General features: G+C 40.3%; 4 protein-coding genes across 4 annotated transcripts; 3 read left to right on the forward strand and 1 right to left on the reverse strand.

The window, feature by feature from the left end:
• The first annotated feature begins 244 nt into the window (after positions 1-244).
• LOC128475114 (selenoprotein M-like) lies at positions 245-3,364 on the forward strand. Its single transcript, XM_053457591.1, has 4 exons — positions 245-408; positions 1,524-1,600; positions 2,012-2,090; positions 3,052-3,364. The coding sequence occupies exons 1-4, from the start codon at positions 292-294 to the stop codon at positions 3,193-3,195; spliced, it is 417 nt and encodes a 138-aa protein (XP_053313566.1). The 5' UTR covers positions 245-291; the 3' UTR covers positions 3,196-3,364.
• A 715-nt stretch (positions 3,365-4,079) lies between these two features.
• LOC128475122 (transmembrane protein 17B-like) lies at positions 4,080-14,943 on the forward strand. The gene is made up of 5 exons (XM_053457603.1): positions 4,080-4,197; positions 4,553-4,656; positions 5,988-6,101; positions 6,883-6,927; positions 14,824-14,943. Exons 1-5 carry the CDS (start codon positions 4,080-4,082, stop codon positions 14,866-14,868), a joined length of 426 nt encoding a protein of 141 aa, XP_053313578.1. The 3' UTR covers positions 14,869-14,943.
• Positions 11,459-14,896, reverse strand: LYRM7 (LYR motif containing 7). Its single transcript, XM_053457612.1, has 5 exons — positions 14,786-14,896; positions 13,432-13,504; positions 12,576-12,646; positions 12,164-12,245; positions 11,459-11,869 (listed from the first exon to the last, which is right to left on the reverse strand). Exons 1-5 carry the CDS (start codon positions 14,789-14,791, stop codon positions 11,805-11,807), a joined length of 297 nt encoding a protein of 98 aa, XP_053313587.1. The 5' UTR covers positions 14,792-14,896; the 3' UTR covers positions 11,459-11,804.
• Positions 14,944-15,248: 305 nt separating the features above from the next.
• On the forward strand, positions 15,249-21,784 carry HINT1 (histidine triad nucleotide binding protein 1). The gene is made up of 3 exons (XM_053457622.1): positions 15,249-15,420; positions 20,015-20,119; positions 21,385-21,784. The coding sequence occupies exons 1-3, from the start codon at positions 15,310-15,312 to the stop codon at positions 21,547-21,549; spliced, it is 381 nt and encodes a 126-aa protein (XP_053313597.1). The 5' UTR covers positions 15,249-15,309; the 3' UTR covers positions 21,550-21,784.
• The last annotated feature ends 1,033 nt before the right edge of the window (positions 21,785-22,817 follow it).

Genomic DNA, 22,817 nt, shown 5'->3' on the forward strand with positions numbered 1-22,817 from the left:
GAATGGGTGAGTGGCTTGTATAAAGCTGGAAATGTTTAACAGGTGATGGTTATTTTAAAATATACCCTCTAAAACCTTGAAAGAGAAGCTAGTTTCATATGAGAAAATTAGATAAGGCAACATCTGTCTCCACTGCGTGTTATTCCAAATTTAACTGCTGCCTGCTTCAGGACATTGTATCACTAACAACACAGAACACATACCCCTGCTAGAAAGCCGGTTTGAACCCATAACTCTGAAAAGTGTTCTTGGTCTCAAAATATTTTAAGCAGAATCTGATCATTTGGTAACATGGCACAGGGGGTTGTAATATGTGTCCTGGCCTTATGTCTTAGCGTCAGTGCAACGAACAATGGCACAGAAATTGTTGAAACTGAAGATACTGAAATTGCCAGAGGAACAGTCATAGTGAGTATATTGTATTTTTCTTTTATGAATTATGATTATCAACATCTTTGTAAATCATTTTGCTATACATTCTAAATAGCTACAATGGCATTGGGACCACAAAACTCTACGCTGAGTCAGCGTACAACTGTTTCCTATTTGTTCTATAACCTATAAATGTAACCTATTTCTCATTGTATTTTACCCAAACTCTCTTGCTGTAGTAATCAACCTTGCAAAAGAGTAGCTTTTGAGGGATGTTCAGTAAAAAAAGTTGTTGGAGGATTATGCTGGAGAGCTGTGGTTAACTACTTGACTTCACCATGCATAATGATGAAGAGCTTGGTTCCCCTGCATAATACATAGTTACATCAATGAGAGATCCTCAATGTCGTGTTGCCCACTTAAGTATACATTATTCAGGGAAAGCTCAGCCCTTCTTGCTTGGAGAAACTTCATTACAAATAGTAAATGCCCACTACAACCTTGTTTGAACGATTCAATTGTCAGTAGATGATGATACCTTATAAAGTGGTTCCCATCAAGAAGCACCTCAGATTTGATAAAGATGGATAGGTCTAAGTAATTTGCAGTACATGTTCAATTTAAACAAAATATAACAAGGATTTACTATCTCCATTGGTGTCTTGGTTAACCTTATCGTAGTGGTTCCCAGCTTTAGTCCTCAAGGCATTTTATGTCCACGCAGTAAACAGTGAAGCCATCCACTCAAAGAGTTTTCCTCTACATTGAGAATGTACTTGGTGCCAAAGAGCTCTACAAATCGAAATAATATATTGAAAAAGAAGATGACCCAGAGCAGATCCTTTAAGTACTTAATCTGAAAAAAACATTAGTAGATCATACGTGGGTATATGACACAAAAAATACTTGGGGAGACAGAATAGAAAGCGAGACATGAGTGCCAAGAATAACTGGGATAGAAGGATATGGTCAATATTATCAGATGTGTCAGATTGGTCCAAGCACTGTTTTGGAGGAAGGGCAGTCGGGATCTTTAGTGAAGGGTTTCTGCATAAGAGACATACTTTACAGTATGAAAAGTGTCTGTTTCTCCCCATGCTGTTACTCTTACATAGTTCTCATGCTGTTGTTTATTTGTTGTTTTTTTTCAGGCTCCAAGTGTTGTAGGCTGCTACATAAAGAGCATGCCAGAGCTATACCACTTCATGATGAATATTTGGGCATTATAGTATCCTTTTATACTCGATGTAATGTAACCATGTTAAGCAGTGAAAAGCTTGCCGAACCCCAAGTCGGAATGAGACATACTGCATCTGGAGTTAGCTCCTTTCTATCATGCTTCTTCTTCATGTTCTTTTCCCCACACAATGAAAATAATTGACCCAATTTAAGCAATAACATGTTAATATTATCTTGCATGGCTGTAAGTCCACAGTTTCTTATAGTCTGACTTTTGTTGGTGCACAGTAAAGAAGTGGGCAAGGGAGAGAAATTCTGACATTGTAAATTTAAAGCTAGCAAAACAAAACCTAGTAAGCAAAACTAGAAAATAAACTTGTAAAGAAAAAGAACAGGCATGCATGTTACCTTGGCATTAAGAAGTTGATATGCAAGTTTTCCTTAACCATTACTTTCAAAGTCACAACCTTGAATATGACTCCAGAGATGATAAGGAGCCTCAAATAATCTTCTACAATTATAAAAATGAAGTGCTCAAGGTTTGTATAACTACATATAAGAAATGTTTATTACTAATGCATATTAGCGGCATATATACAATTCTTAGGAGATTTTTTTTTATTGTAATTACATGCTTTATTAGCTAGTGTGATGGATTAGGCCAGTTTCCCAGGGGGGACTTAAGGCATGTAAGGGTTAATGCCAACCAGCCCATATGGTTAATTCCAAAATCAAATCGCTACCACCAAATTATATTTACTTACCTAGATAGGCTTCTATACCCCCCTTGGATTATACTCCTATTAGTGTATTAATAAGGCACTAAATGTTAGTTCCAAGTACATGTAAAATGGTCAAAAAATGGTAGCCCTCTAACACCAGAAGCTATGAAATCAATTTATATCACAGAGAAAGAACTACTTATATTTGTGTTCAATCTGTGTGAAAATAGTCACAGTGCGTTTTACATAAAAGACATACAAAACAGTAAAATGTTTATAAAACAGTTACAAAATTAACAAGGAGTGACCCCAAAAACCTACACGATTACCAGTGAACTTCATAGAGATCTACATGAATTTGTAGTTGTCCTTGTCAAAATGAAATTCAGAAGAAAATCACAAAAAAATTTACTTCACACAGAGATTCACAACATGGAGACGGTCCATTTGTTGTCACATTACAGGAGACTGTGAGGCAATATGTAACTGAATGATCTAGGATGAATGATCTGTTCATTCTACATGCTATATTCTCTCAGTGACCCCAATGCATTGCCCCTGTGCAGTTTAAACACATATGACAGAATATTAGGTATATTTTGAAAATAAGCTGCTTGGTCGCTCTTCTTCAGCAAGTGATCTTTATAGTGGAACCTGGACAGTTTCCAGAGAACTTTAGGCAAGGATCTATCAGGATAATTATTAAATACATGGATTCTTTATTATGCAGGAATGATATTCCATACTTATGCAGTTTTAATCTTTGATTATTATCTAGGTAGTAAAAATAAAGGACAAGACATCTGATGAAATCAGTGCAATACTGAATGAAGCTGGATTTTACCGGAAGTCACAAAAAGGAGAAGAGGTTCCGAAGGAATTCCAGCATTTTCCACTGAAAACACCTCGGGATGAGCTTTAAATGCTAATAAGATATGCATCTGCATAGATTAGATTTTCTAATTGCAGCTACGATATGCAATACAGGAACTTCACAAAAAGTAACTGCCTAATCGGTGTGAAGAAACTTCCTAGCATTGTCTTTTCGTAGTATAATAATTTAATAAAATCTGTTTTTTTTTGACCCACCTTCAGCTGAGTATTTGCTGTTTTATTCCCATCTCACATGACGAAACATTTACATGTACATTTACAAACACTTTCAATGACAGCACTAATTACCGAATTACCGAAATTACCTGGCCCACCAGGTGTTTGCCCAATGTGCTACATTGCGGTTGTAGGCCTGTGTAGTTATATTATGGAGCTAATATGACATAGGTGCCAATTTTTCACATTCATAAGCCAGTGATATGCAACGCTAAGACAGAGCCCCCCTTGCGGACTGCGGCCAGGACTACCTGCTGACGTCAGTGGGTGGTTCCTCTGAGGCCTCTGTTGGTCACTGTGGTCTTGCTGATGTCACAGGTGGTCCTACTGACATCACGGGATGTGGGGCGTGTCTGGACCTGTCCTGCATAAAATATTTCTGTTTATTGTAAAGTCAGCTCTTCCGCTACAACTTGTCAACTTGTAGATAAATGTATATAATTGCTTATCGCTCATCTAGGGCGCACTCAAATCAGGAGCCCCTATGCAGTAGTTTTTAGGGTCTTTCATTACCGCTTAATTGCACTATTGCTCTGCTCCCAAGCAAATTAGCACTTTTCATGTGCAGACAGCAGTTGGATAATCTGTTAGTGAGCAGAGCGCTGGAAATCCTATTAAGGCCTTAAAATGTCAGGAGAGGCTCAAACTCATCCTGACTGATCTTTCTAGTTTGACAGCCTGTGCTATGCAGTGGACATGGCTCTTTACACACCACTACCGTGCAATGTCCGACACGGCTTGGCCAGCATCAGCGGCTCTCTGTTCATCCAAAACAAAACAAGGGACAGTGGAGAAGGACAGTCATATTACACAGGTATTATTATGCTAAAAGGGTGTTAATGTCACAGTGTTGTGTTTTGAAGCTCACGTTTATTGTATATAGGTGATACGTGTGGCCATAACAAGCCCATTGAGTATGATCTCTAAGTCGGTGTGATTAAACCTGTTTAGTGGTAAGCAAATATTTTCTGAACCCAGGTGGTATAGCACAATGCAATGGGAATGCATGAAAGTGTTCTGTATACACATACCATATGCAATGATGGAAGGTTTCAGTTGCTTTACTAACCATTTTAGGAACGTTATAGTATCAGGTCTCCTTCAACACTCTAAGCAGTATGTTATAGGACAAAGGGACATACACTCTTTATGTTCTCTTATTTCTTTAGGTCATGATGTGGCAGCAAACCTTCCTCTTCAGATGTTGTTATATTTTAACTCTTTGTTCTTTCCTTTCTGGTTTATATCTGAGATCCTAATTCTGGAACTTAAGGTGAGGAACATTTTTTTTAAATAATATTCTATTTAGTATTTCTAGTTGAAAAATGAAAAAGTGGGCCTGCACGGCTGCCTATGATGGCTTAGCTTAGATGAATTGTAGCACCAGGGGGCATAACATAAGTTGATGTTAGCCTTAAGTACATCATCTGCTAACAAATTTAGTAATTTACAGAGAACAGGTTTCCACAGCTCCAGAGTGCAGTGGCAATGTGCTTTACAACACTCCAGGTGATACTTGGCACTGTGGTCTTCAGTTTGTGTGCAGCAGCCATTTCATGGACACAGTGCTTGTGCAAATGTTGCTTCCAGAGGCTAGATGTCGTATTGATGCAATGCAGGTGATTTTACGTGCTAAACACGTTAGTGTGTGTGGTCTACCGCTTTGTGACTGACCTGTTGTTACTCCTAGTCGCTTCCACTTTACAATAATAGCACTTACAATGGACCGGGGCAGATCTAGCAGGGCAGAAATTTCACTTTTGGCAAAGGTGGCATCCTATGACACATTTAAAGTCACTCCAGTATGAGGCATTCTACTTCCAATGTTTGTTTATGTAGATGGCTGCCTATGTGCTTGATTTTATTCACCTGTTATCAATGGGAGTGACTAAAAGAAAGGTGAATTCAATAATAAGTAGGGGGATCCTTTGTGATTAACAATAAGATAGGTATAAGGAGAGTTAGGACCTTCAATACTGTCTGCAGACAGGCCCCAATACTTCATGTTGCAACACTGTGTATCACCTTTGGGATATAGAAAACTCCACGTTACATTGTAATAAGCAGAATAGATAAAGTGTTGTGAAGAAGTTAACATTATATTACCATATCTTTATCTTTTGGTGCCTCCTATTTTTGTGTAAATAAGTGCAGTTTATGGCCTGGTCACTTGTTATAACAAAAGACTGAATTCAACAGCCTATTTCTTCAGCAACTGAGAACAATTACCTGATATACCTTTCCTGGCTTGCCTGGCAGGAAGGATATTCCTGCATTATTAAATACACAAATACTTAGTAACATTTTCACATAGGACAACCATCACTTTGCATGCTTTCTTCCTTGAAAGGTTTCAATTTATTAACATTTTCAATTTTGTTTCTTTTCTTTACTTTTCTGTATGATGCCTCCAGCCGTCAACTTTATTGCTACACAGATTAGATCAAATAAGGATAACATCTCCCAAATAGAACTATTTTATTGTTCCTAAACAAGTGTGTGTGTGTGGGGGGGAATGTTGGTATCCAAAAAAGAAATATTTGCACCATAACGTGACTTGTTTTACTTGGATCCTACCATTAAGAAACCTTTGCTTTTTTACAGTATCCCCTGTTATCAGGTCATTATCAGTTCCTGTTGATTGCGTCTTTGACGATAATTACATTAATAGAAAGCTTAAGGCTGTACCTTGGATATATTGGAAATTTACATGAGAAGGTAAGTCACGGATATAATTAATGCAATTAAATGGTAATAATATATATGTATTGAGAGCACATGAAAAAAAGTATAGCAGGAAGTTAATGTACATTCTTGAAATTTGTGTTGGTAATTGTCAGATTTCTTAAACAGTTAATTATAAATATTAGATGCTAGCAACTAAATTCCTGATGAGCAGTGAGCCCTATCGGGTTTTATTCCCTAAAACTAGAGTTGAGGGAGCCTTCGGGCACATCCATACAGGTAATCATGAGGACCAAAACACTGAGCAGGAGTTGGAGTTTGTGGTGGCTCCACTCTTGAGGCAGGCTCAGCCCGGCACGGGTCAGCACTGCTCGACCATCTGTGATAATTATAGGGTAAGATCTGAAAATGGAATAATTTAAGCCGAAGAAGAATTCAGAAATTAAATCCTAAATAGCGTATTTACAAACTCAGGCTGCAGGACAGTTGAAAATGTCAACTCAACAACACAAAATCAACAGCATTCCTCTACCTAATGCACAGCGCATTAGGTAGAGGAATGCTGTTGATTTCATATTGCAAGTAATATTGAGTGGTCCATGCAAAATTCAGTTACATTATGAGATCTTCCCCACATTTAACCACTTTTGGAGGAGAAGCCATTACACATAGCTATCAGGACAGTTAAGTGTACAGGTTAGTGAATTCACCTCCTGGAGTTCTTTAGCAGATCCATGCGCTTTACTTTTAACAGTCTGTTGAAATGTTTTATGGTTTATACCAGGTGACAATCTTTACCTTTTATTAAATTTAGGTACCAGAACTGGCTGGGTTCCTGCTGTTGACCTTTCTAATACAGGTGCCTCTCCTTCTCTTTCTTTTAACTGACGAAGAAATTCTCATCTTGCCACTGGAGTTTGCAGTTCATATAATTTATGCAATTTTCCTTGTTACAGAGTTAACGGTTTCATTCTTTGTTCTCAGAATGATGACAAGAGAGCTTGCTACCGAGTTCTATTTACACCATTCTGCAGACATAGAGTGCAAGACGCCTGCAGGGTGGCATACAGGATCACACATAAAGAATGAGTAAACAGCCATTTCTATTATTATTATCTTTTATTTATATAGCGCCAACAATTTACGCAACGCTTAATACAATACATTAGGGCTGCAACTAACGATTATTTTAATAATCGATTAGTTGGCCGATTATTTTGTCGATTAATCGATTAATCGGATAAAAAAATACATTATTTTAAATTGAAGAAAAATTGCAATAAAAAACGTACAATTTACACTTTCATCTCTTTATTGCAATGGCCTCTCTCTATTCACCTTCTTATTTTACTGACATAATAATAAAAGCTACAAGAACCCAAACACAGTGCTTCTCAAACTAGGTTTTAATACAAAGTTATTAGTAAATATTAATTCATATGCTAACTATTTTTCATATTTAATAAAAACTGAGAAAAAAGCCTTGTTTAAATTTTTTTTATTTACCAAACTGCCCCCAGTTATGCACATCTGACCCCCAGCTTGCCACTCTGCCCCCATATATGCCTTATACCTCTTATATGCCAGATTCCACTGTGCCCCCTGATATGCCACTGTGCCCCTGATATGCCTTATACTCCTTATATGCCAGTGATATGCAACTGAGCCCCCTGATATACCTTTTACCCCCAGATTTGTTTTATGCCCCCATGATATGCCTAATATCCATATGCCTTATACCCCCTATATGCCCTAAAAATTCATAATACCCCCCATACACCACTATAACTCACCCATACACCACTCTGGCTCCTCCCCCTCCCATACACCACTCTGGCCCCTCCCCCTCCCATACACCACTCTGGCTCCTCCCCCTCCCAAACACCACTCTGGCTCCTCCCCCTCTCATACTCCACTCTGCCTCCTCCCCCCTCCCATACACCACTCTGCCTCCTCCCCCGCCCATACATATACATCACTTTGGCTCCTCCCCTCCCATACATCACTTTGGCTCCTCCCCCTCCCATACTTTACTCTGCCTCCTCCCATACACCACTCTGGCTCCTCCCCCTCCCATACTCCACTCTGGCTCCTCCCATACTCCACTCTGCCTCCTCACATACATCACGTTGGCTCCTCCCCCTCCCATACATCACTTTGCCTCCTCCCCCCTCTCATACTCCACTCTGCCTCCTGTGAACCTCCGTTTCTGACAAGACACCAGGGAGCCGGGTAGAGAGGCAGAGTGGCGTATGAGAGGGGGAGGAGCCAGAGTGGTGTATTGGAGGGTGGCTCCCATACACCCCTCTGACTCCTCCCCCCTACCATACACCGCTCTGCCTCTCTACCCGGCTCCGTTACTGAAGGCACTTTCACTGCAGCTTCATAGAAGCCACAGCGTAAGTGAAGGGCAGTAACGGAGTTTGTCTGTGCGATGCAGATCCTCACCGGCTATCAGAGAGGATGATTCTCTGTCAGCCGGTGGGGGTCTGCATCGCACAGACAGACTCTGTTACTCACCTTCACTTACACTGAGGCTTCTATGAAGCTGCAGGGAAAGTGCCTGTCAGTAAGGGTGCCGGGTAGAGAGGCAGAGTGATGTATGGGAGGGGGGAGGAGGCAGATGGGAGGGGGAGAGAGACGGAAGTGAGAGACCGGCCGACAGTGAGGGGAATCCAGGTCCCCTGCAGAGTTGCAGGGGATCTGGATTCCGGTGTTATAATCCGATCTCTGTTTGAGGTCGGATTATATAAGGAGAGGAGTTTTTCAGAGCATTTGCTCTGAAAAAAACCTCTTTTTATAATCGATAAAAATCGATCCGATTAATCGATGATGAAATTCGTTGACAACGATTTTCATTATCGATTATTATCGATTTTATCGATTAGTTGTTTCAGCCCTACAATACATATATTCAAGGGGTATGACAAGATGAGAATTGACAGACTAAGACAAACTGATACATTAGGTGGAGAGAGCCCTGCCCTCCCTGCCAAATATTTTAACAAAAATTTATCTAAAATGGAACCTTTTTAACGCAGCCAAATTGCACACAAAAAGAAATAGAAACATAGGATCTGACCATTTGGCCCCTCTAGTCTCCTCATTTTTCCTGCTGTAAAGACTCAGTCCTTAATCAGTCCTCGGTCTCCTCTTAGATTGAGCATAGTTTTAGGTCTATCCCATTCATGTTTACATTCCCTCATTGTATTAGACTCTACTACTTCTAATCAAAGGCTGTTGCATTTATCTACCATCCTCTCGGTAAAAGTAAAACTTCCTAAACCTCAGACCCACAGCTTTTACTATGACGTCTATTGCCTCTTGTTCAAACAAAATTGTTGACTTGACACAATGTTTTTTTTTGTTTGTTTGTTTTAAATACATAATGTTTAAGTGTAAAGAAACAAGTGTGTACATTAGTGTCCACTTCTATCACTGTCTGCTTGTCTGCTTAGTTTTGAACACCCTGGTTGCCGTCAGATTGAATACACCGGCTAGCCAATAAATATATCAGTCAAATGAACTAAGACAGTAGTCATGTGAAAGCTAGCTGCATGTATTTCCAGCCCTGTCATCAACACACAGAGGTTTTAGATGCCAGCAAAAAGTGAGAGGATTAGTACATTTTGTGCAGTTATTGTTAAGAAATGCCCTCTTCAGAATGTAGCATTTTGGTAGAAGAGTCATATTTGATTGTAACAGCAGAGATATTATATTATTGATGTAGATTTGCAACAGGCCAATGCCATCAGCCACCGTGTGACCCAGCCGCTGCAATAACTAGCGATGGATAGAAGAAAAGTAGAGCTGAAACAACGAATCGATAAAATCGATAATAATCGATAACGGAAATCATCGATAACGATTTCCGTTATCGATTAATCGAGTGATCAATTCGTTGTTGGAGCACTCGGCTCCTTTTACTTACCTCAGCGAGCGTTCCCCGCTTCTGCTACACGCTCTGCAGTCTCCGCCTTCTAGCTACGTGACGGATGTGACGCGTTCCGGAGGTAAGTATTCTTCGTGTCTATGTGCACGGATCGCACAGAGCCACTCGCACAGAGCGAATCGCTCTGTGCGAATGGAGCCACTCGCACAGAGCGGTTCGCTCTGTGCGAGTGGCTCCACTCGCACAGAGCGGTTCGCTCTGTGCGAGTGGCTCCATTCGCACAGAGCGGTTCGCTCTGTGCGAGTGGCTCCACTCGCACAGAGCGGTTCGCTCTGTGCGAGTGGCTCCATTCGCACAGAGCGGTTCGCTCTGTGCGAGTGGCTCCACTCGCACAGAGCGGTTCGCTCTGTGCGAGTGGCTCCATTCGCACAGAGCGGTTCGCTCTGTGCGAGTGGCTCCATTCGCACAGAGCGGTTCGCTCTGTGCGAGTGGCTCCATTCGCACAGAGCGGTTCGCTCTGTGCGAGTGGCTCCATTCGCACAGAGCGGTTCGCTCTGTGCGAGTGGCTCCATTCGCACAGAGCGGTTCGTGAGTGTGGGTGCAGGGCAGAGTGGGGGTGGGGGTGCAGGGCAGAGTGGGGGTGGGGGTGCAGGGCAGAGTGGGGGTGGGGGGTGCAGGGCAAGAGACTGGGTGCAGGGCAGAGTGGGGGTGGGGATGCAGGGTGTGAGTGTGGGTGCAGAGCAGAGTGGGAGACTGGGTGCAGGGCAGAGTGGGGGTGGGGATGCAGGGCAGGGTGTGAGTGTGGGTGCAGGGCAGAGTGGGTGCAGGGCAGAGTGTGAGTGTGGGGGCAGGGCAGAATGTGGGGGCAGGGCTGGGTGCAGGGCAGAGTTAGAGACTGGGTGCAGGGGCACAGTGCAAAGTGCTGGGTGCAAAGTGCCAGTGCTGGGTGCAAAGTGCCAGGGCTGGGTGCAAAGTGCTGGGTGCAAAGTGCCAGGGCTGGGTGCAAAGTGCAAAGTGCTGGTGCAAAGTGCTGAATGCTGGGTGCAAAGTGCTGGATGCAAAGTGCCAGGGCTGGGGCAAAGTGCTGGGTGCAAAGTGCTGGGTGCAAAGTGCCAGGGCTGGGTGCAAAGTGCTGGGTGCAAAGTGCTGGGTGCAAAGTGCTGGGTGCAAAGTGCAAAGTGCTGGGGCAAAGTTTCTTGAACAGTAATAGTCCACCTCTTTTCTGAATGTTTGGGGTTATTTTGTTTCATAAATATTGTGTTTGGGTTCTTGTACTTTGAAAATATTGTTTTTTATTACATCATAACAAAATAAGAATGTTAATGTAAATTTTAAGTTGTTTTTTAACATCCAGTTCATTAAATTCTTTTAAATAAACGAAAAATTTGCATATTGTTTTTTTTATCCGATTAATCGATTAATCGAAAAAATAATCGGCCGATTAATCGATTATTAAAATAATCGTTAGTTGCAGCCCTAAAGAAAAGACACGAGAACGTGTGAGCAAAATAATTTAATAACCTTTTAAAGGAAATTTATAAAAATATGATAACAAGTGTGCTGCTAAAATGATAGCCGAACAATGAAGATTGAAAATGCAGTTCTCAGTTTCGCTGAATTTAAAAGGCCACGCAGCAAAAGGTACTAAAGGGTTGAGGGACAACAGAGTAACAGCTTGTGCAGTAATGATTTTGCATTATAAATCCTGGTGCAGTTTTTCTTTACGACAGTCTGCCTGAGACAGATGGAAGTGTACAAGGCTTAGAAACCTCAATCACTGTATCGCAAACATTTTGCAGCTGGTCATATGCAGTTATGTAAATTAAAAAAAATAATAAAAAGTCTTATTTTTGTGGCCCATCACAGAAAGGTACATTGTCTAGAAGAACTTCTTCCCTTGGTGTTAACACTGTAAAGCAAGATGAAGAAACAATTAACAGTGAATATACACCCGTTACAATTTAATTGTGCAAAAATACCCCAAATAAACCCCCCCCCCACACCACCACTAAATTATACATAGAACAACATTGTTCAGTCTGAATCAATATGGTACAGAGAACTTGTAAAATCCTGATCCTAAAAGACATAAAATTTATTTCACGTTACCAAATTCTAGCGCATTAGAAATCTGGCAGTATCCTACGTAACATTCACTGAACATTACCGTTTATGGTTTAATTATTTCCGATATTAGGCTTACCTAATCTGTTGGAATCTGTGTGGATTCCCTGGATAACAGTCGTTCGGAGGAGTACTTCAACATCAGCTCCAACTTTGACTAACTGTGGGACAAAAACACCCCAAAAAACGCAGAGTTCATTAAATATATGATTATTTTGATATTATTATTAGATATTTAAATAATTTTTTTTTTATTATTTTCATACCGTAAGCACAGAACAAGCCGATTGCTACAGTCAGGAAAGTCAACTTTGGCTCCAGTGCTATAAGCGAATAGGTCCCCATCTCACCCAATGGATTGCAGTTCTCCTTGTCCCACTATATCCACACCACTTAGCTTTTGTGCCTTTGCCCATCTTATTTCTAAGCATGATAGAGATGTTCAAAAAGAAGAGAATAGAAATCCTTCCATTTAGCAAAAGGCTCCTTACCTCCGATATTTTCTCTGGAGAGTTTTCCCTTTTGTTCTTCTTGAACTCTTCATTAATTTTTTGTCTTGCAGCTGCATTTGTAAATACATTTCTTTTTAGTGTCTATAGAACAGTGTTAACTCAAGTACTTAGTATCTGAACTTTATGATAAATATTTCAAATACAATGCTGGCAGTGAACCGTATGAAAATACAATGTCTGAGACACTAGGGCTACCTAAATTTTGCGACTATCTGTTTATTTACCTAATTCATGAATTAACAGATACAAAAATGGCACTGGGAATTTGAAAGAGCCGTAAACATTGATTAATCATATTTATGTCTATATTCCAATAACTTTGGAACCTGACACACACACGCTAATATATATATATATAAAACGGTCGACAAAGTTAGGTCCTGCATTAAATATAGATATCATAAAAGTTTAGTGATAGAAGATTTCATAGATTTACTCAACAGTTGTGGTTTCAACTCAAGGACTTCACTTTTCATAATGAATGACCAGTCATAGTGAGGTTCTGGAAGCCTAATTTAAAGTTAAAATATACAGGCTCTGCTCAACCCTTCTTGCTGGAGAAAGCTGTCTGCGTTGGCTCTTAATGAATAGTTAAGTGATGGAGTTGAAACTACAACTGTCCGCTCAGCCCTCCTTTAGTGAATAAAACCCACTGTCAGTAGCATCATGCCAAGGTAAAAGGACTTGACTTTTTCTGTGAATATAAGTAAAATAAAACAAACAGAAAAAAAATTAATGACAAACAAGCCTGTTATAATAATCCCATAAATAAATCAATATAATAAATTATGAGACTGTTTTTATTCTTTCAAATTCTTAAAAACTATTTCCATACCTTCCAATGCTCTGCTATCATTCCTAAAGACAACCTGGCTTGTCCTGTGCAACGTTTTGAAAAGCTTCAGAACCTATTGGGGCGAAAAAAAACAAAAACAGGTTATTCGAAACTGAACCAAATAAGGCAGATCAAAAAGTTACCAATAAATCCCTCCAATGTTACCCGCGTCACCTATAAGGGATGGCAATTTAGTGTTTAAACATAAGATTACTCAGCAGGTTACTCAGTGTTTATCTGTGGCACAGACCTCCTTGTAACATTTTAAATGAAGCCAAAATAATTTATCCAGTGTCCCTGTATTTTGATAAAGCTGCTTTCTCTGTGTGACTGACTGGGATGCAGCTATGCTGAGGGGTCTCCCTCTATCGGCAGAGAAGCCATGACTGGTGGAGGAGATCCAAACTATATCTTATTAACTAATTTTGCATTAAAAACAAGCCACTAACTACAGGGGCACGCGGAGAGATGACTCTGTTTCAAAGTCTAGACACAACAAGGTGATTTAATAGCGACGTCACATGTACATAATACAGGTATTTGGAAGATTGCCAGTTGAGCCAATTAGAATACTCTGTAACCATTATTACCATCCTTCACGCACAAGCCTGTCGTAAAAATTGTGCTAAATGCTTTTTCAAAAAAAAAACCCCAAAACTTTTATATATTGGATTACCACGGTTATGGCACGACAGCCAGAGGGTAAAAGTTAGTTGCAATACTATTTCCATATTAATAAAATCTTGTATCTTTGCGCTTGTGACATTCTTAAAAATGTTTGTGCAGCAATCTCAATAAATCACCCCAAAAAGATTTAAAGATAAACTGGCTTTTCCAAAAAAAAAAAAACTTTTACATCCAACATTTTCACTGCCTGAACATAGCATTTAAACGCTAAGCCATACAGCACAATCTGCATTTTTAGAATGTTATTTTCATTTTAATTGTAATTATCTTAACAAACCTTTTCATCACTTATACATTAAATAAGGCAATGCTATATTGCTGCAGGGGGGGGGCGAACTAGTTGGTGCTATTTAGAAGAAGACTACTATAATCAAAACCAGTGTAATATTTAATAAATAAATGTAACAAGCAAGATATAGATATATATATATATATATATATATAGATAGATATATAGTTTACAAACACGAAGTGCTTAGTGCTAGTAGAAAAATTTCTACAGCTACGTCTAAAAGCAAACCAATGCCCAGGTTTGGGGATACGGGCATTTGCATTGAGCAGTAAATAAAATAAAAACCCGTGACATGGAAAGAACCGGAACGTATAACACACGCAGCGACAATCACCAGCATCCGCGTCTAACTTATCACTTGCACACTCTACTCACCTTCATTTTTCTCTCTACTCTCCGTTTTCCCCCTCTAGGTCATATGCGCCAGCCCTCGCAGCCGCTGGCCAACCACAAGATAAGTTACCTCTAACCACGCCCCTGACATAACATCTTCACAATATAAACCGCATCTAGTCGCCATTTTTAAAGTGGGCGGACCACTAGTCTCTTAAGCGTAGTCTTTATTTTTTATACATATTGTTTGTGGTCGTGGTTGAAGTTGTTTATAAAGATTCTAAAAATTATTTTCGAGTCTTTTAAACACAATATTGCCTAAAAATAAAGACGCTGTCCTAAAAATAAAGACGCCTCATCCATAACCCTCTGGGCTTTTGTCTCCTGCAAAATGGCTTCCTCCATACAACGTAATTGTCCCCAGTCTCTTGTGTTTACAACTCCGCATTGCCTTGCAGGGCAGGTCCAGCGGTCGCGTTGGGAAGTGCTTCCTGTCATTCCAGGCACGCCTCCTCGCGTCTTGGCTCACGTTGGTTGTCTGCGCGCCTGGCGGCTCTGCTGCAGTCATGGCTGATGAGATCAGCAAAGCCCAGACAGCTCGGCCCGGTGGAGATACGATCTTTGGGAAAATCATCCGCAAGGAAATCCCGGCTAAAATCATCTATGAGGATGAGCAAGTATGTGCCGGGACGGGTATGGAGAGGGCCCTGTGGGAATACACGGGGTATGAAAGAGGGTACAGCGGATGCATCCATACCTGTCGCATGGCATAAAACGCGTATTACCGCTCGGGGCTACCGATAAATATATGTCTTTAAAATCCACACGAACCAACGTTCATATGTGACATATACTTGATAGATCACAGGCAAACTTAAACCCTGCCTTCTGCATCTTTAATCTGTAAAGTAAAACGTTGCCAGTCAACAGATCGCGATGATCATCTTTAAAGGGACTCTCATATAAAGCCATTCTCACAGAATCGCATTCATTCCGTATATTGTTATGGTTTAATCACTAAATGGATAGTGTACGGGGGAGCTGTGACTCTCTAGCCCTGACTTTCCATTATATAGGGCCAAATCGGTGAGATGTATTGACAATCACCTAATTGGACTATGCTGTATGCAGGTTTAGCCATTCTTGGAGAGCAAATTTACGGGTTTGTTTCTTTATACCACAACTCTCCTATCAAACCCTTGTGTTCGCACAGTGGCTTTCTTGCTAAAGGGGTATTCCTCTCCCTGATTATGTATGTGTAATGCACATCGCAACCTTCCTGGTGAAATTAATGCATGTAAATGCTCACTCGCTTTAATGGCTCATACACTCTTTTTATTTTTTTCCTCTAAAATCTCTAAATCTGTTAAAGCTGGCACCATATTTTTTTTACATGTTTGCGAGTTGAGAGAAGGAAGCGATCGTTGATCACTTGCTAGAGCCTTTTTCTAGTAGGAGAGCAGCACCGTATTGAAAGACAGCTTATCTTTCAATATGGAGCTCTGTCAAGAGATACATGTAATATATATTTTTGAAGACTAGACACCCCAGGATATTTCAGCTGCTGGTATTTCCATGCACTAATTCTACCACCAGCTTTTCTCAAAGTTTATGGTGGTGATATTGTTGTGTATTTAAAGTATTACAACAAAGTTTGACAAAGGCTGATAGTATAATTATTGCTTTGGTGTGGGTTAATCAAATTGTCCGGCTTCAAAGTTTTCCCAAATAGGACATGGGCACAGGGTGATGAGATGTCGAAAAACGTTATTGCGCATGTGCCAAATGTGGCCTTTTAGCCCCCAAACAACCTGACAAACCTATGCATGGGTGGTATCACTTTAAATTCATAGTAAACTTATTACATTACATTTGCGTGAAGAAATCACCAAAAACTTTACGTGTTTGGCGGTAATATGGCTGCATGTAAAGTGTCAAGATACCCTGGGTTGTCTACTTTAAAAAAAACAAAACAAAACAAAACAAAACACCTACGTGTTACAATGTCGCTATCGCTATTTTTTTTGGGGGGGGGTGACATTTCTAATTTGAAATAGCAATACACTCTTGTACTTATTGGCCTATAACTTGCAAATAAAAACATTTCTGAACTTGAAACAATTATTAGCGTGGATAAGTAGAACATTTTTTATTTAAATTAAATTTTTTTATATTTTTTATAGTAAACTATGATTCAAATAACGGTCTTCGAAAAAAGCAGGCCTGATTAAATTAACCTTAAGCATCTTTTTAGACAAACAATAAAATGTGTATTAAGGCAATCTGGATGTCTCCCTTATTTGTTAATTAAATGATGGAGGTAAGTGTTTCAGACATCCTTCTCTGAGCCTTTTCCAGGTCTTTCTATTACGAATAATGCAATTGAAGTCCGAGGGCATGACATTTGGTCTTTCTTCTACTTGTATTTGGCATAGTGCAAAGTCTACTCCTGTGCTCTGAGGTCCGATTACATTCAGATGTCACGTCTAAATCTGCCCCGCACACTCGTTTAACTTAACGCTTAACAAACCTGCATTTTGTATGTGTGCATCTGTATCTGAAGCGCATGTAATTTCGAATACCCTTCTCTGTTACAATACATTTCATAGAATGACGCTACATACGGTAACAATAAAATGACAATATACAAAATAATAAAACAGTAGAGAAGTATAATAATCTGTTGCATAAATCCTTGCTGATCGTTCAGTTTCTTTTTATGTCACATTGAAAAGTTTTATTTTTTTCTTCTATGACCTCATTTAGTCATTGCGCTGCTAGACTATAAGCCTGGGAAAATTACACCAAACAATGTTTATGTACAGCACATGAGTGGTTGGGTTGGAAATATTGTTGAAGAACTGCCATCACATTGGCGGATTTAATCAATTTGCCGGAATGGTATCAAGGTTTCTTTTTTAACCTGAGAACACACATGATTTTCATCTAATGTGTGATTTGCTGCCATGCGCTGCTGCCCTTTGCGCCAAGAAACAATTTCTTGTCGCCATGGAGACCTGGAGTTTGTCACATCCTGTTCTAGAGGGACACATGAATCCCTTACACAGTTCCCTGTATTATTTTTTTCAAACACTTCTGGGTTAGGAGATAGTGAAGTTTTTATATAATGTTCTACTTCTAGTGATGAGGCACATTTCTATAGTTTTTTTGTTTTGTTTTAACTTTGTAGGTAGAAATCAGCTGCACACAGGTGCTTATGCTGTTCTCTTAGTGCTGTTCGCGCAGAGCCGGTTACGCTAGCTCTTCTGGCACAGGCATGTTCAGACTTTCTTCAGAAAGCCTGATCTGCCGTGCAGTGGCAGGGACATCTGCTGCAGCAAAGAAAAGGCTGGGCATACCGTCACCAACATTGATGGAGGCGATATCTGCAAACTTACAGAGTGTATCAATTACATAAGCTCCTCTAAGCACAGTGTACCTGGGACACTTGCCTCCGCAAGCACTCTGTCCAGCCTGTGTCCCTAGGTGCCAGGAAGCAATTTATTAATGGTCACCATGGCAACTTGGGTTTTACTTGCCCTGAGCTAATGTAATAGCTCTAAGTATAATGTATTTTTGGCTTGTGTCTTCGTTAGGGCTGCAACAACTAATGAAAATCATTGCTGACAAATTTCATTATCGATTAGTTGAATTGATTTTTATTGAATATAAGATGGGGTTTTTTTCAGAGCAAATGTTCTGAAAAATACCCTTCGTCTTATAATCCGACCTCAAATAGAGGTCACATAATAACACAAAGATCCAGATCACCCGAAGCGCTGCAGGGGACCCGGATCCTCCTCTCTGACAGCCAGTGGGCATCTGTGCGATGCTCGCAGACATCCTCCGCTACTGTCCTCCACTTCCGCCGGGGTTCTATGATGGAGCACCGTGACATGACTTTCCGGTGCTCCACCATAGAAGCCCTGGCGGAAGTACCAGCGGCGGAGGTTGTCTGTGCGCATCGCACAGATGCCCTCCAGCTGTCAGAGAGGTGGATCCCCCGCAGCGCTGTAGGGAATCTGGATCCTCCTCTCTGGTAGCCGGTGGGTGTCTGTGCAATGCGCGCAGACAATCCATGCTGCTGCCGGCACTTCCACTGGGGCTTCTATGATGGAGCACCAGCCTCACATGACCTTCCAGTTCTCATTCTTAGAAGCTCCAGTGAAAGTGCCGGCCAGTAGCAGAGGTTTATCTACGTGCATCACGCAGGCGTTCACTGGGTGCCTCTACTAGACACCAAGGAGTATGGAGCACAGGGGGTAAGTCTCGGGGGAACAGTGGCATACAGGGGGTATAAGGCATATTTGGGGGGGGGGCAGAGTGGCATATAGGTGGTGTAAGGCATATTTGGGGGCAAAGGGGCATATCTGGGGTATAAAGCATATTTGGGGAGGGTGGAGTGGCATATCTGGAGGTATAAGGCATACAGGGGGGAGTAAGTCATATCTGGGAGGCAGTGTGGCAAGCCTGGGCTCAGATGTGCATAACTGGGGGGGGTTGGAAATAAAAATAAGAAATGCATTTTTCTCAGTTTTTCTTATTCTGCTCTTTGTTTTTAACATCCAGTTATTTTACATAAATGAAAAATTTACATTTTTTTTATCCGATTTAATAGAAAAAAGAATCAGCAAATTAATCGTTAGTTGCATCCCTATTCTTCATACCACAAATGTTATGACTGTAAGCTCGTTTGAACAGGGCCCTCCTCACCTGTTGTCTCTGTTAGTCAATTTGTTATGTTACATACTACTTATGTCCTGTCTACCCATTGTACAGCGCTACCGCGCTATATAAAACAATAAATAATAACTTCACATTGTATCAGAAGCAAATGTACAATTTCCAGTTAAGTGTGTTCCAAGCAGACCCCGTTGATGCCACACTTATTTTACAGCAACTCTCGCCTTTTTAGACCTTACAATAAGTCACATCATATTTCCTTGCTGTCATTATAGTTGAAGGGGAAATGAGGCAGCGTTATTTTTGAGAGAACATAAGACCTTCCAAATAAGACTCCAGTGTTAGCCAGTACCTAATAATTTAGACACAGTTACTCTGCAAATTGCCCACTAGGTGGCACTCAACCCCTTTCCTGATCATTTCCTATGCTGGCAGACCGTGCCACCCGATTTAGGAGAAAATGTTCATTATTATTTTGGTTGTATCTTAATTTCTCTGTATTATGTATCCAAGAGCCTATTTCAGTACTATGGATAAATCATATGTTTTAAACTGTTTTGCTCAATTGTGCTTTTGTATTTTTTTTAGTGCATTGCTTTCCATGATATCGCACCTCAAGCCCCCACCCATTTCCTAGTGGTGCCTAAGAAGGTTATTACCCACTTATCTGAGGCAGATGCTGCTGATGAAGCTGTAAGTGAACCTCTTAATGGCAAATGCAGTTTGTAATCTTCACTGTTTCCTATTGATTCCTGTAGCTCATTAAGCGGTAACACTTTTGAAAATGCTTTTATAAAGCACTCTAAGATGGTGGTAGGATTAGTTTGTATTATCGTTTCATATAGCACATGAGTGATGGGCAAGACCTTTAAGCTTAAATCGAAATACAACTCGGCCTATTAATGCTCTAATGCAGGGGGTAGACAAATTTTGGTTTGACACTGACTCTGGCACTATACATATACACACTCATATAGTATACACACACTCACAAGCTCACTCCAGCACTATACGTATACACGCTGACTGACACTACGGTATACACTCACATATACTACCTCTCCACCTTGTGAAAGCCTTCCATGCCTCTGCCTGTGTTCTGCCTTGGCGGGGTCACGTCATGCACCTCACAGCACCCACTTCATCACGCCACCGCAGGAACACGTAGTGTGCCGTATTCACAATGCTAGCATTTGCCAACTTGTACCCCCTTGTCCTGCAATCCCCGGGCTCCAGGAAGTTATCTAATCGCCCTGGAGCCTGGGCTTTGTCGAGCCCGGCTTTAATACCAGGAGTAGCAGGCAGCATGTTCTTCTGCCTTTGTTGCAGGAATTATGATTTAATCAACTAAGAATTTCTAAAACCTTTTAATAGTCATATTTAAGTACAATGCTAGTTTGATTTTCTATTCTCTCTGACAAATTGTATAGAATAATGACTTTGGCTGCTGGCACATGTCATTTTAGCAAAACGATGTGCCCTTAAGCTTCATCGGTATAATTTCTAAAATAAAACTGTGTTTATGTCAGCTTGCATTCATAAGTGAGTTTTAGGGTTAATTTAAAATACCTTTCCAGACAATTAAGTGATTAAATATAAGAGTTCTGACTTCTGAATAGCTTTTGTTACGCTGTCTTTGCTAGCAGCGTGTTATTGATTTTACAGTTAGGTTTTTGAGGTTTTACGAGTGGTAGAGCACCTTTTTTTCTTTTTTCTTACTCCACCAGTCACAGCAAGAATAATATACAGTTCATTAGACTGTTTTTAATTATGATTTGACTTTTGTGTTTTAGTAAAATGAATCTAATAAAATAAATTTGTAATGGTGTCCTTATGAAACTGTATCCTGCATAACCTTTTGTTGCGGTGCATGCTGTTCAACGAATCAATGTTTTTTTGTAATCGAAGAGTAATAGAGCGTGTAATGGATTTTTATTTTTTTCCTTTCTAATGTACAGCTTCTCGGACATCTGATGATAGTTGGCAAGAAATGTGCTGCTGATTTGGGGCTGACCAATGGCTATCGTCTGGTTCTAAATGAGGGACCACATGGTGGGCAATCAGTGTACCACGTGCATCTGCATGTTCTAGGAGGACGTCAACTGGGCTGGCCTCCGGGCTAATAACCTACAGTTATAGCCTGTCCTAGTAGATTAAATGCATTGTTTAAATAAGACTCTTGTGCATGATTAGGTAATGCAGACAAGATGAACTTGAGCTGTTTTACGTGAAGGAGTTGTGGAAAAAAAATAAAAAAAGTTTGCTTCTTCAATCTATGTTTAATTGGAATTAATGCTTTAATGTCCTACATTTTCCTAAATCACTACACGGTTGAGTTTCATTAAAATTGCTAAATTGTTTTGTCTTGTCTTTTTTGAGTAAAACTTTTAGTGCCAATTAGGAGAGAAAGAAAAACAAAACCGTTAACCCATTTTAGCTTTGTCATGTGGGACCATACACACCAAATCGCTTTGTTCCTAACAGCATCTGTTCAGCTAGCGAGAGACCATTTTTATGCTGCTTCCAGTGCTTCCTTATATGTGGCATTCCAGTTCAGTTCTTTAAGCTGCGACTTACATTTTATAATATTTCTATAAATTCACTTCCCAAACAAATTAAGCTACAAGTGATCTTGTATAAGAAAGTGCAGGCTACTGTAATGTGTTTCACACACCACTGGAGAGCTACCCTATTCTTTATTTAGCACTCAGTGATAGTCTCCTGGCTTTTATGGATTGTCCAGAATTCGGGTCACAAGGGTTTGGGAAATTTCTTAACCATGACCTGTGACACAGTCTGCAATAAGTCACAGCGCAACTGGCAAAGTGACAGATTTAAGTGTCTTGGATCAATAAAAAAGTTGTTTGGACACACATTATATATATATATATATATATATATATATATATATATATATATATATATATAGTAGAGGTTAGTCCAATAAAAAAAGGTATTATCACAAGATACTTATTCCATCTGTTATTTGATATGTATATGTGCACTGCTCAAAATAATAAAGGGAACACTAAGATTACACATCCTAGATCTGAATGAATGAACTAATTGTATGACATACTTCCGTCTTTACATAGTTGAATTTGCTGACAACAAAACCACACAAAAATCCTCAATGGAAATCAAATTTATCAACCCATGGAGGTCTGGAGCGGATGGAGCGAAACATGATGTCCCAGATGTGCTCAATCGGATTCAGGTCTGGGGAATGGGCGGGCCAGTCCATAGCATCAATGCCTTCTTGCAGGAACTGCTGACACACTCCAGCCACATGAGGTCTAGCATTGTCTTGCATTAGGAGGAACCCAGGGCCAACCGCACCAGCATATGGTCTCACAAGGGGTCTGAGGATCTCATCTCGGTACCTAATGGC

Source organism: Spea bombifrons, chromosome 1 (genome assembly GCF_027358695.1).
Source record: "Spea bombifrons isolate aSpeBom1 chromosome 1, aSpeBom1.2.pri, whole genome shotgun sequence".
Taxonomy (NCBI): Eukaryota; Metazoa; Chordata; class Amphibia; order Anura; family Pelobatidae; genus Spea; species Spea bombifrons.